Source organism: Scomber japonicus, chromosome 12 (genome assembly GCF_027409825.1).
Source record: "Scomber japonicus isolate fScoJap1 chromosome 12, fScoJap1.pri, whole genome shotgun sequence".
Lineage (NCBI taxonomy): Eukaryota > Metazoa > Chordata > Actinopteri > Scombriformes > Scombridae > Scomber > Scomber japonicus.
Window position 1 is genome coordinate 19604702 of NC_070589.1, and position 17688 is coordinate 19622389.

The window sequence follows — 17688 nt, forward strand, 5'->3', positions numbered from 1 at the left end:
GGGAATAAAAATGTTATACAACTAATGCTTTTCAGTTATAGATTTCAAGTCAGCATTTGGTTTCTAAATGATATTTAAAACATTTATATCAATCCCTTTTATCATTTTTTTTCAAACCATGCTGATGTACACAAACATTTAACACATAAAACTTGAATAAATTAATATCTTTAGTTACAGTCTAATGTTGGTTAGCACATTTAAAGAGCTGTCAATCAAAATAAAATTTTAAAAAAGCAGGTAAAAGTAAGTTTCATCGGTATGTTTTATCCTTATTTAGATATTAGGTATTGTGCCTTTAACTGCTTAAATAAAAGCAGCCATTCACAGATGAACGAGCAAAATACAAATGATGCAGAGTTCACATATTTATTGATCACATATATTCCGTAATGTACAAAAGTATAATTGCCATACAAAAACATTCAGGCTGCACCCAAAAACACAGTCCGTCCAGATGTTCACCCCTCTTTCCGACATCACTCTGCGGTGAGCACTGACACTTCTTGGAGGTGTTGCCGCACCACCTCATCCAGCACCTTGCTCACACCTTTACATGCTGTCATGGCAGCCTCAATCAGAGTCTCCAGATGATCTTGATGCAGTCTGGCATCCATCTGCAGCAGAGCAATCTGCCCGCCGCGGGGCAGCAGCGCTAAAGCCAGAGAGCTCACTCCTCCACCCTCCTCTGCATAGCAAAGATCTGCGAGGGGCGTCTCGTCCACAAATCCAACTGTGCAGGCACACACGTAGTCCCGCATGGGGATGCCAGCGTCAATCACCGCCAGGGTGGCAGCATTCACGCACACACTGTAGTTCCCTCCATCTGACTGAAGAATCTGTTCAGAAAATAAAGTTTCCCAACACTTCAGTAAAAGAAGAAAAAAAATCATGTTATTCATATTTTTCCCAAAATATCAAAATTCACCTTGACATAGATGTCTATTTGAGAGCGTGGGTAGAGCTGGGTCATCACAGCAGCTTCAAACGTCTGCTTGAGGTGGAGGCTCATCTCAGTGGACTTGCGATCCCCGTGTGGTCTCCTCTTCCTCTCTGCCGTGCTGAATGTGGCCATGCTATACTGACAGTTGATAACGGCCCGATCATGAAGGGTCCGACTACGTGAGCCTCGCATCTAGGGGTGACAAAGTCAAGTCAGTTAAATATCACCAATCATAAATTTACCTCGACTGGTATTTAGAATCTGTACAATATAAAACACCTTCTATCCTTCATCCCTCAATTTGGATAAGAAAAAACTTCCATGACAGATGAGCAATAGATGTGAGTAGAGAATAGACCAAAATTGCATAACGCCAAAATCATAATAGTCAGGACCATTAACATGTATGAAGAATACAGTCAGGGGGACACTAGGCAACTTCCAGGTTGGCAAAGACAAAAACATTTCTTAATGACACATATTTTAAGAATGTATGCAGTATTCCTTTAATGTGAAAATAATGTCTCATGTGTGTCTGTGAATTATCTGTGTGCGTTTGTCGATGCTTAAACTGTATATGTTTATTCTTCTACACAGACTCAAAATCATTGTGTCCATCTTAAAACAGTCCAGTGCCCATATGAGGTTTTTCTCGCTGTAATCATTCCTCCTGTTCAAACTGGATATTAAAAAATCCTCTTCAAATGCACTTTCAATGTAAGTGATGGGGACAAAAATCAACAGCATGCACACACAGAATCTTTTTTTTGCACAAATGTATTTTATATGCAAGTTTCTATGAGCCTTTAGTAGTCTGCATTAGTCATATCAAATGATCTGTGTGTGTTTCCCTGTTGAGTTGCAGTGCAAGAACAGCCACAGAAAAGGGGACTTTGCCACTAAAGAAAACTGTGATGTTGACAAATACTAACTTGATTTGACTCATTTGGACTCACTTAAATACATTTTTGGGCTTCTCCCAGGAGGAACGATTAAAATGACAACTTCAATGTTAATTTGGGAACTTGACTGTTGTTTTAGGACAGACATAACAATCGTGAACCTGTCCTTTAATCCACTACTTCAGTATTCTTGACATTAACACTTTGATTGGATTATGGCTACATTGTAATTTGCATTTTATTGTCTACTTTAGTAAGATGTAAACAATTATACACGTGTAAATAACTAATGTCTTTTTTGCACACACAGTATATATCATACAAAGATAGATTTAGACAGCACTGTTTTACAGCCATTATAAATGCCTTTTGCATCATATAATGAATAATGTTTATGAGCAGTGTTGTCGCTGTACGCTCAGTGTTACTCACTTCATGCGGACCGTACACCACAGCCAGCGCTTTGGTGTTTCCCTGCTCTAAATACGCGGAGCCGTCGGCCTGAGCGAACACTCCCATGCGGGCCTGAACCTTCCGCAGCTCGGTGGCTTTTCTTCCATCGATACGGTATCCCTGGTCGGACAGCAGCTCCAGACCCGCCATGTTTCCGCAAACTAAAATGAATGACAACGTAACGACCCACGTGTCTGCCGCTGTACTACATTACCCATACACCCTCTCGGCGAAAGGGCTACGGCAAACAAAAGGGCCAAAAATAAATAAAAAAGTTTAGCTTAGTATTTGCAAACGCGAAATTCAGGTTTGCCATGTTTGCATATTCTCTGTGGAGCACAAAACAGACGAAATAAAAGGACAAAATGACGTTATTAAAAATATGTCTTGTTTTATTTTTTCTACATTACCATAATTTATATTTTATTTAAGCTGTTTCTGTATCTCTACAGTCATGTATTTGTTTATGCCTGACATTTTTTGTGCTCCATAATTCACAAGCATTAAAATATTGTGTTATGGCACACCCAAAGTGTATGTTGTAGTGTAATACATACTATATAAATCTTCATTGTTTCGTAGCTGAAACTATTATTTATTGAACTCTTTAACACATGACGTTGGACAATATAATTATATATTTTGACTCATAATATAATTCATGAGTTCATTTGGTTTCTTATGAAGTGGGATAACTTTTAGGACTTGAAACATTAAAATTAAGATTTGAAAGGTTGCAAGTGGGTCTTGAAAGTATAAACTGTAGTTGTAAAACAAAAAAAATGGGATTTAAACATTTAAGATCTGAATGTCTGAAATTATAGCTTCACTCTTACAAAGTTTGCAGTTCAACATTTTCAAAGTTATAAAACTGTCTTCAAAGTTTTGACACTTGCTTTGCAGATTTCAAATCCTTTCACTGATTCAACAAACTTCTCTCAGAGATTTAAAAACAGGTTTGTATCACTGGGACCCAGCTTCCTGCAAATGGGGACATTTACCAAGCCTGCTGTCAGGGTAGGGCCTTAAATATCATTTGTGACCCAACACATCCTGGCCACCACCACTTCCAACTACTTTCCTCTGGCAGTCGATACAGGACAATTCAGTCACACACTACAAGACTGAAAAACAGCTTCTTCCCCCAAGCTGTTAAACTAATGAACACGGCCTGATCCCTCATCCCACCCACACACACTCACTGGTTGTAGCCTACTGTTACAATGATTTGCTACTGTTTGCACCTTTTATATTGCATATAGCACTTTATTGCTCTTATCGATGCTTAAACTGCTTAAATTAATGTTGTATTTATGTCTTAAGTTGTTTTTAATTGTCTTAAATGTTGTTATGGCTCAGGGAGTGCTATGTAAATTCTGTTGTATTGTTGTCTGACCCTCAATATAATGACAATAAAGCTACTAAACTAAAAAACTGTCAGACATTTAATCTTTAAATGTTTGAATCCTGTTGTTCAGTTTTATAACCAATGAATACTTTTAAACCCAACTTTCAACCTTACAAATCTTAATTTTGTTTCAAATATTTATAATCCCACTTCAGTGAAAATAAAGATGTTTTTCTTTACTTAGTGCTTTAAATGATCTTTTATTTACTTTTTATTTATCATTATAACTTACACCTTTGACATTTTCATTATGCCGAATTCCATTTTGCATGTTTGTACATTTATGTTTCTGTTCTCCAATAAAAAAAAGGGTAATTTCTGCAAAAGCTTCATTTTTGTTAACCTTTATATATTGCTTATATATATTACATACACTGGTTTTGTTCATAAAGATGTAAAAAAGGAAGTCACTGCATAAACAAAAAATTTGAAAAACATTATCTAATTGACGGCTGAGTACAGGGAAAAAACATGAGATAACTTACTGTGTCAGATTAGTCTTCCTTCCGTTTTAAGTACAAAATAACAAAACTGCACTCTCACATGACGTCCATGATGATAATCATGGTGATGGAAGTGAAAAGTAGGCCTAAGCAATCATTTTGCTGACTTTCAAGGTCTGTAATTAAAACCTTATTTTTGGAAATCTGTCAAGAACCCTTTTATTACCCCTACAATTAAGTTAAGGACATGGCTTTATCACATTTATCAACATCATTAGACAAGCACGTGGTTCAGACTCAGTGACCCATTATATTTTTGTCAAAACAAGACATAAAAACCAGATGAAAACTTTTTACTTTAACTAACTGGGGGTGCACTGAGCAGCAGTGATCAAGCTCACAATGCAAGAGTTACACAACTTCAACACTTTTAAAAATAAAATTTATTAGCATCTCTAATGTGTATAAATAAAAACATATATGAAACAATGCATATACGTATAATGTAATGAGCTTAACAATAACAGGGTTACATGTGATACAAAGGAGCAGTCTTTATTTTAGCCAGTGTATTGTGAGGAAAACTGTACCTTGAAATCAAGCTTTCAAATATGCATACCTATAAGTCGCAATCTACATTCTTTGACAAGAATGAAACAAAGTAAGTCTGATTGGGGGTGGCGACAGGGAAAATATGGTGATTTGCAGTTTTGTGTTCTGTTTCATAAGATTTCAAAACATCTTTGAATTAATACATGATAAACTCTGTACTTTTTTTCATGGTTCACTAATGTTGAGACACAGAGCCGCAACACTATTCACACTGACCCTCTCACCTTTACATTATACTCAATAAAAATCCTAAAAAGGATTTAATTTCACTCTTTTCCATTTACCGAAGTCACATTGTTCCACAGACTTGTAACAAAGGGTCTTTATAAGCAGACCGGAAATCTAGGGACAATATGACTATAATGTTAGACACAGCGACGAAAAATAGTAAGATACCAAATGACAAATTTTACATGTAACTAACAGATCCAAAAGGATCAAACAAACTTGATTTGCATTTTTACTAATGTAACAAGGTTTGTCATTTTCTGCGATGGCTTGCTGTGCCTGGGTCAGAATACCAAGAAGACAGTGAATGGATGCTTTTGTTAGGGGTGGGGGGGTAGGGGTTGAGGGACTTGGCTCTCTAAGGCAAAAGCAAAGAAAGGAAAGAACCTTCCTTCTTGTGTCACCCAATGTTTTATATTTGGTCATGCTTTAAACACTCAAAAGTGTTCAAATGTCTTACAAAACCGACAGATATGCACATAGGACAAATACTACCTCTGAAAGCTGGCCAAAACTTTAGCCAATGTAACATGGACCTGTAACAGACCATTAAATATACATCGCTGACGACTAGAGGGAATATACCCTACATCCCACACAACTGTGTGTCAAACTGCCACAAACATGTCAGTTACAATGTGTGGACTATTATTGGCCATTGTCTCAGTTTTTCCTCATAAATTGAAAAATATCACATTTTAAAAGGGGATTACAACATCCAAGACTAACTGCTTCAAAGTAAAAAAAAAAAAGAAAAAAGGTGGGTAGGTAAAAAAAAGAAAAGAAAAAAAAAGAAAATGAAAATGAAAAAGAAAAAGAAAAAAGTGGTGTGTCTGCTTTAATACGCAGGTGTACGTGACAGTGAGAGGTTATCGGCACCCAAGGATCATGGCAACCTCATTCAGCCTTGTGGAATGAAGGGACTATGTAGTAGATCTGAAAAACGATGGTCTCTGCTCCATCCAAAGTCTTTAGAAGAGTGCAAAGATCCCCTTATTTCCCTGATATATCCATGTTCTGGCGTCCTAAAACTCTGCAAACTCCTTTGCGCATTTTTCCGTTAAAGAAACGCGGATCTCCTCCTCCTCGTAGTCGTCGAAGTTGCTAGTGTCCCCCGGGCCTCTGCACTTTGGTATGAATGGGGCTTCCACCTGCAAGAATAAGAGTAATGCATGTTTAAATAGGCAGGATTTAGGATTTAGGCCAGTCAGAGGAACATCCATGACTGACAAAAGGAAAGCTATTATTGCTCGGAGGAAAAGCAGACTGTCTTATAGAGAAACTGCCAAAAACTGTTATACCTGCTTTTTAGCCACACTGTTGGTAAAGTTCCACTCTTTGTGTTTAATTTCTAACAATAATATTCCTACATTTGCTTCTACCTACAGTATTCACTGATTATATTTTGTGATTGATGATTTTTATGTGGTTAAAAACCTCTGACTGGCAGTGTGTGAAAGTCTACACCATTAGTGGCATTTAAGCTCTGGAGACTTGTCTTGGCTTAAACCAGGCATGTCCACGCTATTCCACAAAGGGCCATGTGGCTGCAGGTTTTGGTTCCAACCAATCAAGAGGACATGATTTGACCAATCAACTGGCTGAAGACTGAGATCAGTTGATTGAATTTGTCAAGTCTGGTGTGCTCCTGATTGGTAGGAATGAAAACCTGCAGCCACACAGCCCTTTTTGGAATAGTTTGGACACCCCTGGCTTAAACTGTCTCCTGTGTTAATACATGTCATTTCTATACGCATGCTGCCTATTTTCATTGTTTTCAATGAAGGTAAATAGTAAGTGGACTGCACTCATACAGCAGCTTCCTGGTCTTCTGACCACTCAAAGCGCTTTACAATACATGTCAACATTCATTCATTCACATACAAACTCACACAGTCCTGGCACGCCACCGTGAGAAATGTGGGGTTCCTTACAAAAGACGTTTTGACATGCGGACAGGAGAATCTGGGGTATGGACCACCTAACCTCTAATTAGTCGACAACCCACTCTACCTCCTGAGTCACAGCCACCTCAGTGAAGCATAGTATTTGCTACTAATTTTTTTTCAGAGTTGTCTGTCCACTTCCCTCAACTCCATATTTACTAAACATTGACAGTAAAGGTCAGTGTGTATTTTTAAAGCAAGGACAGGGTCCAAATGTCCCATCATGGATTCCTAATAGAAATGCTCATTGACCCTAAACATTTAATATAATATTAATATTAGCACATTTACTTTTGCTAGTTTATTTATTTGTATAGAGGTTACGGTAAAATATTACATGATAAAAAATGTTATATTAATTGTGCAAGACAGAAAAGTCCTCCCATTTCCACTGGATTGTTGTCCCTTTTAAGCCCTCCTTCATGGAAAAAATGTATTAACAAGAAACACAAGTAATGGGTGAAAACACATTGCAACACCCCTACACTACATTTTCATACAGCAGAACTAGACTAGACTCTGTCCACAGAATCTCACCTTTCTCACTTTTGCCTTTAGATATGAAAATGAAATACTTTTGTCACAATGAACAATAAACATTTTCTGAGTCTGTCTGAATCACAATCTCATTGTGTACTAAGATAATGTCCCAATATCAGAAATGACAGAAAGCAATGCATCCGCAGAGATCACCACTCCCAACCATTTAAGAAGCAATGTGAGGAAAGTTTTTAGATTTCCATCAACAAATGGAAAAATGAAACAAGCACAGGCCCAGAGTCACCCACATGCACAGACGTGAGCCTGAGTGATCAGTGCTGCAGCTGCAGAGTGGGGTTTGGACACTGAGCTCCTACTCATGCTATCCTTTGAGCTTGCAGTGAATCCCAACCCGACTTGTCACATATTGATGTAAACAAGCTCATACTGACGTGGATTTATTTAAATTTCAGTCAAGTGCGTAGTTTATTTTATGATCCAGTATAATGAAAGTTTATTTAATATTTATATTTAAGTTAACATTATTAATTTTGTGCCTAAGCTTAATTATTACTTAGCAAATAAAGCTATTACCCTTTTGTTGGTAATGTTGGAATGCCCTCTAGTGGACATACCATGTAACAACCACAAGGTGATAGTGGCATTGGCAATGCATAATACAGTGTATAGGTACTAGGTGTGTCATAAAATACCAGTATGTACGATAACCGTAATGTTTAAAAAATTACAGACTGATATCATGCTAATAATACACACATATTACAAATAATGAGGACTGAAATTTGAAGATTGGTAGTACTAGTAACCAGTAATTAAAAGAAAGCACTGAGGCAATAGTAAATTGAAGAATGTTGAATATGGTGCTGAAATGCATATAAAGCAAGCTGGCTCAGATTTAGAAAAGAAAGTACACTTGACTAAAGTGAGATATGATAGTAGAGTAACCTTGGTAACACAGTCAACAGATCAATGAGAGCTAAATATCTACTTTGATAAATCAACGAACGCCGTTATCGCTGTCATCCCCGCAAAATGCCATGTGACACTGATACCTCACAGCCTGCGGCAGAGTTGGGTGATTTCCAAGTGCAAATAACCGCTCACACTGGCCAGTTGTGATATCATCAGTAACAAACGAGTAAAAAAAAAAAAAAAAAAAAAAATATATATATATATATAGTGCTGCAAATAACGATCAGCACACAGTACCATTAAACAGAATTGATGAACGCTCAGATAAATTTCTACTAAATAGTATCAAACAACATGGTTGCAGCATCATAGCAGGACATTTTACAACTAGCAGATAATCAATATCAACAAATCAATATATAATTAACTTGGTTTTTACAGGAGGTTACACTGTTTGGTGTCACTATCAAATGTGTACTGTGTCTTGCCTTTCTCTCGTAGATTGCGATCCAGTCTGTTGTGGCAAACCATTTGTGGCCCTTGATGTCATTGACTCCGTTCTTCAGGTTGCCGTAGCGTTTAGTCAGATCCACCTGCAGCAGGTTTCTCAACAGGTCTTTCAAGTCAGAGCTGAAGTGGGAGGGGAATCGTACCTAGAAAGATCAAAGTTTTGAGAATTTCTTTCAACCAGGAGTTTTTTTTTTTTTTTTCATTATTATTATTTTTTTTACTTGTACACCAAAATGACCTAACAACATCTTACCTTCCCAGACACGATCTTCTCATAGATCTGAATGGGTTGATCTGCAAAGAATGGAGGGTAGCCAGCTGCCATTTCATAGATGAGGACTCCAAGGGCCCACCAATCCACAGCTTTGTTATAGCCCTAAAAGAGTCAAGTTAGACAGAAGATTGAATGAGAAGACTAAAATGAAAATGATTCTACTATCTACTAATAAAACTCAAAAGTCTTTCTTGACTTTGACCAAGATATTTATACTTATGACTTAAATTTGCTTCTCATTGCTTCTCCCTCCTTAAATTTTAGTTGAAAGGACTTTCCAAATACCATATTTATAACATAAAGTGAAAGAGTTTGTTTCAGCAAGCAGTCATGCTCTTTGAATTACAACAGCACAGACCTGCCATAGCATAGCATGAGTTTTTGTAGTTGTTTCCAGTTGATAAAAAATTACATTTATAGCCCCTACACAACAATGCATCATGTCTATTTGCTGTGTTATAGTCATAGTCTACTGTGACTGATAACAGTGAAAACATTAGTATCTCTTGTCACTTGTAGAAAGAATGTCTACCTGTATGAGTGTTTAGCTGTGGCTGTAGTGAAGTCTGTAAAGAAACCTGACTCTTACTGTGGGATGTTATTAGTACCTGTTGCTAAAACTTCCCTGTAGCTGCACTGGAAAGGGCTAAAATTGTCAATGTTTAACCAGTTATCAAGTGGAGTAAGAAAATTACACAACCAAACGACAATGTGCTTCCAGTACAATACAAAAAGAAAACTGTTAAGGTAAACTATTTTTGGACCTTTCGCATTATCATGGACATTATCACATTTGTATAGTTATAGCAACCAAACACTTATTCAGAGCTCTGTACTTTGCTGAGAATGATTTCTGGCGCCAGGTACTCCGGTGTCCCACACAACGTCCAGGTCCTGCCTTTTACCCGTTTTGCAAATCCAAAGTCTGTCACCTAAGAATCAAGAGTACAAACACCACACGTTGGCAACGTGTGAAAATGTAAAACACACGGCATTAAGTATTTATTGTTTGCGTCTTGCTCACTTGAATGTAGCCGTGGTGGTCAATGAGAAGGTTCTCAGGTTTCAGATCTCTGTATATGAGATCTAGTGAATGGAGGTACTCAAATGTCAGCACTATCTGGGCGGCATAAAACCTTGCATGTGGTTCACTGGAGAGGAAGAGGAAATGTGTTCACAGTTGTAACCACTCTTCAATACTAATCAATGTGTAAAATAAGACATATCAAAAGAGAAATGAATAAACTATGGGTTGATTTAATTATAAAACACTGTTTTATGACCAGCTGATAACAGGTACAGTTTAATACCTGAACCTTCCGATTCGTCTTAGGTGTGAAAACATCTCTCCTCCGGGAACATACTCCATCACCATGTACAAATTGGAGTTGTCCTAAAAAAGACAGTAAAAAGACACTCATAACTTTCTACTAACTTAGTAAGGGCACTCCTAAATTACTAAATTAAAAAACATATCATACCTTAAACGCATACTCAAGTTTGACGAGAAAGGGGAAGCTCACGGCCTGCAATATCCTCTTCTCATTTAATGTGTGTTCTATTTGCTTGAGTTTAACCACCTGATAAAAAAAAAGAGTGATAAGAAGACCTTGTCGGGCAAATCTCACTTGTACTAGCTACAGAGATAGCAGACGCTGAAAGGAAGTTGGCTGCTAAGATATTTAACCCTGTAACGCAACACAAACAAGTTTTTAGAGCGATAAGCATTTGTTAGATATATAAAGTGGCAGCAAACTTTTATGTCACTCACATATTAACTCTATTATTCAGGCCTGATATAGTACATTTAAAAAAACAAACCCAAAAAAACAAAACATGTCCACTGACCTTCTGCTTGTCCAGTATTTTCATGGCAAAGTATTGCTCTGTTCCTTTGTGTTTCACCAGCATGACTCTTCCAAATGAGCCGGTACCCAGAGTCTTTAATCTGTCAAAGTCATCTAGGCACGTTGTGCTCTGTAGAAATAACAGCATGTTAGCGTACAATGTATGCAGCAAATGTTAACTTGTTGAACTTTACATCTTTAAGCTTTTGGTTGCGCTTTATCTTATAAGTCTCTTAACTTTATGATACTTTCCTGTAAATTTTCTCTGCAATTGTGTGTTTGATGGTTAATTTCCAGGATGCTTTAGCATTCTGGTGCAATTTGGTACAAATGACAAGGAAATGGTAAAAAGAAAAAAGTAGGCTGAATATGTAGTTTCAATTTTCAAAAAACTCTTAATAAATTAGATTCTTAACTATTCTTTAACGGACTGGAAACCAAACTTTTCAGTGTACAGTTTTGTGTTTCAAACAATGTATTACTTATAACAAGGGAGCAAATATCTAAAATTTTGTTGCACTTCATTTCACAAATGCCTTTCTTTCCTATTAAGGACATTGTTCCAACAACTTCCTCAAATAGCTTTTGTGTAAAGTTTTGTTAATACTAAGGATATTTCTTTGAAAGGGTTATGTAATCTGGTAGTAGAGGAGAAATGTGCTTATTATACATTTTTTAAGAAACAATCTAATATGCTGATGTGTAGTTTGGCACATACTAAAAACTGAATGTTTTCTCTCACTTTGAGAATTGTCAATAACCCTAACCCTAACCCTTTGCAAATAAGCAAACCAAATATAACAAGCGGGCACTTATCATATAATTTGTACCAAATTACGACAACCTAAATACAACCTAACACCACTCAACTATCAGGCTCCTCTCCTGTGGGACCATCTTCCAGTTTCGGTCCAGGAGACACACACCCTCTCTACATTTAATGGTAAACTTAAAACTTTCCTCTTTGATAAAGCTTATAGTTAAGGCCTGGCTCAGGTTTGCGCGGGACTTCCCATGATGCACTGAGCCCCTCTCGCTCTCTCTCTCTCTCTCTCCATCTGTATGCTTTCATACCCCACTAATGCGTGTTACTAACTTGGCTTCTTCCCCAGACTTTTCTTTTTTTTCTTTCTTGTCTCACAGGTTTCTGTGGATCGTCTAGTTGTAGATTATGAGCTTCTGTGGGTCATGGTTGCGGGTTAGCTCTGAAGTTAGCAACAATGGATTAGCCTAACCGAACCAGGCTTACTTCAGGTGGACCAGCTATTTTCATTTTAGTGTCAATCTCAGCCACTTCTAAAACAGTGAATGGAGAAATGTGTGTTGTGATTTTGCGCTAGGTGAATTAATTTGACTTGAGCACTGTTTGTCCTAAAAAGTATCGGTCAAACTCAGAGACTTGTAAAATAAAGCGCAACCAATCTTTTCTTCTATCTGACCTGTGGTGGGCATTCCCATTTCCGTAAGAAATCTTCTTTGGCTTTGGCTAGAAACTCTTTCACTAAAAAATAAGAAGAGTACAGACAAATAGTTAGCATACACTTCTTTAGCAACACAATTTGGATTATTTTCCAAAAACACACATTTGGGTTTTTAGGCAAAAATACTAAATGCTACATTATCAGAGGGATAAAAACATGGGGAAAGTGTAACTTAAATTGTAAATAAATGGAGAAGATTACGGGCAAAGTCAACTCTCATCTGGATATAAATTAAATGGGATGTTTAAAATATAACGTATATTGTTCTAAAGATAAGACGCAACTCAAACACAAGACAACAACATCCAGGACAGGCAGACTAGTGATGCATGCCAAGACACTCAGTCTAGTTTTCTTTTCTGTTATTTAGCCTTACTCAAAAGGGAAAGAAGGGACACAACACACAGAAATTATGGAGCAGGTTCATCTGGGCATCTTGTGCATCACTTGATACAGTTATTAGGGAAGGTTAACAAACACAGCATAAAAAAATGGTATGCAAAGACAAACCAATGTATGGGAAACACATCAGACAGCAGATATCCAGATTGAGAGAATGTGGATAATAAAAACACTTATTATCAAAGCACACACCAAAAAAAAAAAAAAAAAAAAAAGCAAGCACATCTAGCAAGTTTTCACAGTGAGACCAATGCCAATCGCCATTCTGGTCATCTTTTGGAGGAATAAGCATACCAAAAGTCTCTATTGATCACCAAGGTTTTGCAGGAACAAATCACCCACATGGATGGGATGATACAGAAGAGAAGACAGAGAGAAATATAGAGTTCATGTACATAACAACAAGTATAACACATCAACAAACAATGAAACACATGTAGTGAATAAAGCAACAGGAATGAAAACAGAGTCGACCTTCACTTGAGGAATTTAAACGGAGACTGACTGTCTACTGAGTTATTGGAAGAACAGGTGTACCAAAATACCATGTAGTAGAAATTCAGTGGAGCACATGAGGTCAGATGGAAATGATAACTCTCCGCTCTAGATGGAAAAATACATTCAAAACCTGCTGTTATCTACAAGCGCATACAGTTGTCTTAATACCAAAGATTTTAAAACCTTTCCCCACAAAATATGTTTGAAATCATGATGAACAGAGCTGAAGAAATCTGATTAATTATTGCTCCAATTGTCAGAAAATGTATTGTCAATTATGTTAATAATCATAACGACGGCAGGTAACTTTTTCAAGCAAAAGTCAAAGATTTCCAGGGTTCAGCTTCTCAACTTGTGAGGATTTGATGCTTTTTTTGTCTTATGTGATGGCAAACTAAGGATCTTTAGGCTCTGGACAAAATAAAACATCACCTTATACTTTCAGAAATGGTTATAGACATCTCTCATTGTACATTGTATAGATAATCTATTAATAAAGAAAGTAATCTTCAGATCAATAAATAATGAACACAATCATTGCTGCCCTCACAATAGATGCGTTGAACTAAATTGAGTTGAAACAATTAGTGAATTAAATGATGAATCAATCGACAAAAAAAACCAAACAGTTTAAGTCTTATTTCAATAAAAGCATAGGATTTCCTTTTAATAGCTTCTAAATTGTGAGGATCTGCTGCCTTTCTTTGTCTTTTCTGATTTTAAACTGAATATCTTTCAGTTTAGAACTTTTGGTTGAACAAAATAAGAAACATCAAGATGTCACCCTGGCCTGGAGTAAACTGTGATCGCCACTTGTTATTATTTTACTGTCTAATTGTAAATTGTTTATTGTTTGACAATGAAAATAATCACCAGTTGCTTCTCATGCACATTACTTTAACACTGACTAAATATTCCCCATCTCACTCACAGAATGTTTAACAGCTGAAAAATATCAAGTGGACTTGTCCTATCCAACATTTTGTACCTTTAAGAAAAGTTAAATGGTCCAAAGCCAGCTCAGTCAGCCAACACTTCCTGACAGCAATGTCAAAATCCAGACAAGCATAACATGGTTGAGTTATGTCCAGTTACACTAGAGTGTGAAACATAATACGTGGGCACAGTGAAATAAAATAGGCGTCATGATGGCAACTGTTTAATCTCCCTGTGCAAGTGTGACTGTGCTGGTGCTGGTCCAAGTGTTCCAGCTAATGGCAGCTATATACAGTAAACACAGCTACTCTAGTGTACATATAGCACTGTAGGTAACCTGGTTATCTTGTCAGAGCAGCTACACTCCAGACAAATCTCCAGCTCAGGGCACAGTGTCAGCTTAAACAGGTTTAACAGTTAGCCACGGCCCAAGATCTAGGGATCATAGTTACACTCAAAAGAAATGCTTGGCAGTATGGGAACTATTGCTGATCTGATCATCTGTCTCTGTGAGTGTCTCTGGTTGGCAGTGTTCAGTATGTCTGCCTGGTCTCTCTCAACAGGTCAATAAATCTCAGAGGAACGTATTCACTGCATCATAAAATGACACTACTTTAAACGAACTAAAGTGCACAACTGAACATGGAGGGTTCTCGGCATGATTTTAAGAGAATAAAAGTGCATGAGAGTAGTTTTGGATTTCAGTGCATACACTAAGTGACTGATTTTAGGTCATCAAGTGCAATCAATTCTGCAACAAAAACCAAACAGTTACAGCCTTCATGTTTACAACCAGGCATAGGGAAACATTTATGATTTATCACACGGGATGTTCACTGATGACCAGCTGGACACATCAGAGTATACGAGCACAGCAACACTGGTCTAGGGCGAGTTACGTCAAACCTTTCAAAGCTCGTAATACCCCTTATCCTCTGACGAAGGTCTGATGACAAGCTGCTCCAGTCAATGACAAGCTGTGTGTGAGAAGTGAGCCTTGATGTACCTTTACCACAGCAAGATTAGAAAAAGGCCTGTAAATAAATACAGGTGACACAATACGAGCATGTTTGTGTGTGTGTGTGTGTGTGTGCATATGCAGGGAAGAAAGTAGTAGGTTCCAGTTTTATGAATGGAAAGAGGGCATTTGTCATTTCTTCACCATATTTGGTCACGGTGCTGAACAGAAAGGAAAGCTTTGTTTATGTAGCCGAGAATAAAATGTGGCAGCAAAGCCTGGTGCAGAAACAGTCCCACACTGCCTTCAAGTAAAATTTATTGGCTATTTATAACAATTACTCATGGGGTTGTGGTTTATCGTAGCTGATTTAAGATCATCACTGCAAAGTTTCTCTGTGGAGTAGCTAGCTGCAGCCAAACATGAGCACCCCATCCTGACTGTTTGTTCACAGGAAAGATGATAAGGGGGGGTGCATGCCTGGAAGATTTTTAACCATTAACCTCGCATTTCAGTTTAAATACGACTACACGCCACGACTAACTGTATGTGTGGTGTGTGTATGTGCAGGCCTGAACAGCTACTACCATCAAGAGGCAATGAAATGACAGGGGCCTTGTGAGGGCTAATCCCCCTCCTCCCCTCCCCTCCTCTCCTCTCATAGCTAAAGTTAGCAGGCTAGCTGGCCATCAAGCTCGACCCTTCGTGTGATCCAGATGGCATGTGACCAGCCTTTTTAACGAGTCAAATGATCAATGAGGGCGATTTATCGATATGCATCGCTTTCTCAGCTCTGTAAATAGGCTGTTATGGTGCCCCTTCTCCAACCCCCCACCCCCTTTTTGCAGCCAAGATAACCACAACATCCACGGGGTCTTCTTGCTGCTAGCTAACTCAGCTAAGCATTTACATAATTCCACAGTGCATAAGAAAATGAAAAAAATCGCACAAACGTAGACCTGTGTGGTAAGACATCGACAAGCAAGTGTTTTTTGGGTGGGATATATGTGCGCGGAGGATGGCGACGGCCCTTCCCTTGCTTTAGCTGCCACTTAGGACAGTTTCAGTGTTACAACAGGCTAGCTAACGACTCTGTGGAGGCTCGGCTGAGCGTCAAAACGACTAAAATACACCACAAAACAACACTGAAGCCCAATAACAGGCAGTACTCACCGCTCTCAAGCTCGTTGCCCTTCTTGGCGGTGGCAGCGTTGCCCATGGTGCGGAAGACACGGCGGCCGCTGCGACGGAGAAGAGATGGCGGTGGCTAGCTAACCTTCCTACAGCTGATATGTTCCCCCGAGCTCCTTAAAATAGATAAAGAAGAAGAAGAAAAAGAAGGGGGGAAAAAAAGAAAAGCCCCAATCGATGTAAACGTTTCGTCGGTGATAAACGTGATAAAAATAAAAAAATAAAAAAGTCCAGTATCCCTTCCAGCAGCAGCCCCCCTCGCTCTCTCTCGCTCTCTCTCGCTCTCTCTCTCCCTCTGTCTCTCCCTCTCTCCTTCTTCCCCTCTGAAAGATTTCCGCTCCTGCTAGTTCAGTAATGTCTGTATGGTTGACATGAAGCTAGCGGTCACTTCTGTTCTGACTGAGCTGCCCCCCCCTCCTCCCTCTCTCTCCCTCTCTCTCTCTCTCTCTCTATCTATCTCTCTCCTCCCTCCCTCCCTCCTTCCCTCACACTTTCTCTCTGCCTGTCACACACTCACTCAATTCAACAGGCTGTGTTGGCATGACATTTGACATGTGTTGCCAAAGCACAACTGCAATCATGAAAGACAACGTTAAGGAATTAAATGAACAAAAATAACACTATTAGTTAATAGAATAACATAGATAGATAATTAAATACATTAATATATGGGTCAATGACGGGTTTTTTGTGTGGTTTAGTCAAATTTAAAAGGGTTCAAATTTGAAGCCAGCATACAATTTCTACTTTTAATCATTTTGATAAACTATGTTACAGGATTATGGTAAAAATGTCTAAGTGGTGTAACCATAAAAACTTTGTTTACAAAATAATTAAACTTGCTGAAAAACACCATATAAACTAGTTTGGCATGATCTAAATCAATCAATCAATCAATCAATCAATCAATCAATACAATAGTTCTAAATATTAAATTTAATCTGAGGAATCATATAAATCAGGAACCATTTCATTAAAAAAAAGAGATAAGTAATGTTAAGTAATTATTAAGTAATTATTTGTATAATTACACTTACAAGGGTGTAGGATGAAGTAAGGAACTTTTCTAGTCCTACCTCTTTTTTTTTTTAAGCTCTAATAATCAAATCAAGCCAAAAACAAACAACGAGTCAAAATGTCACACTGTACCAAACCATATTATTGCAGTCCACCTCTTAGTTTATCCCTTTCTACATCTGCCCATATCTGTCCATAACTTATTTAATGTTCATGTTTTCATTCC

The 17688-nt window shown here is 37.9% G+C and overlaps 2 protein-coding genes across 2 annotated transcripts; both read right to left on the minus strand.

Annotated features, from left to right (window-relative positions):
• Window positions 1-336: 336 nt before the first annotated feature.
• Window positions 337-2455, minus strand: exosc4 (exosome component 4). Its single transcript, XM_053329976.1, has 3 exons — window positions 2278-2455; window positions 929-1135; window positions 337-839 (listed from the first exon to the last, which is right to left on the minus strand). The coding sequence occupies exons 1-3, from the start codon at window positions 2446-2448 to the stop codon at window positions 480-482; spliced, it is 738 nt and encodes a 245-aa protein (XP_053185951.1). The 5' UTR covers window positions 2449-2455; the 3' UTR covers window positions 337-479.
• A 3303-nt stretch (window positions 2456-5758) lies between these two features.
• On the minus strand, window positions 5759-16740 carry prkacbb (protein kinase, cAMP-dependent, catalytic, beta b). Its single transcript, XM_053329360.1, has 10 exons — window positions 16428-16740; window positions 12419-12480; window positions 10981-11109; window positions 10614-10712; window positions 10443-10525; window positions 10157-10283; window positions 9969-10064; window positions 9112-9234; window positions 8837-9001; window positions 5759-6140 (listed from the first exon to the last, which is right to left on the minus strand). The coding sequence occupies exons 1-10, from the start codon at window positions 16471-16473 to the stop codon at window positions 6015-6017; spliced, it is 1056 nt and encodes a 351-aa protein (XP_053185335.1). The 5' UTR covers window positions 16474-16740; the 3' UTR covers window positions 5759-6014.
• Between the last annotated feature and the right edge of the window lie 948 nt (window positions 16741-17688).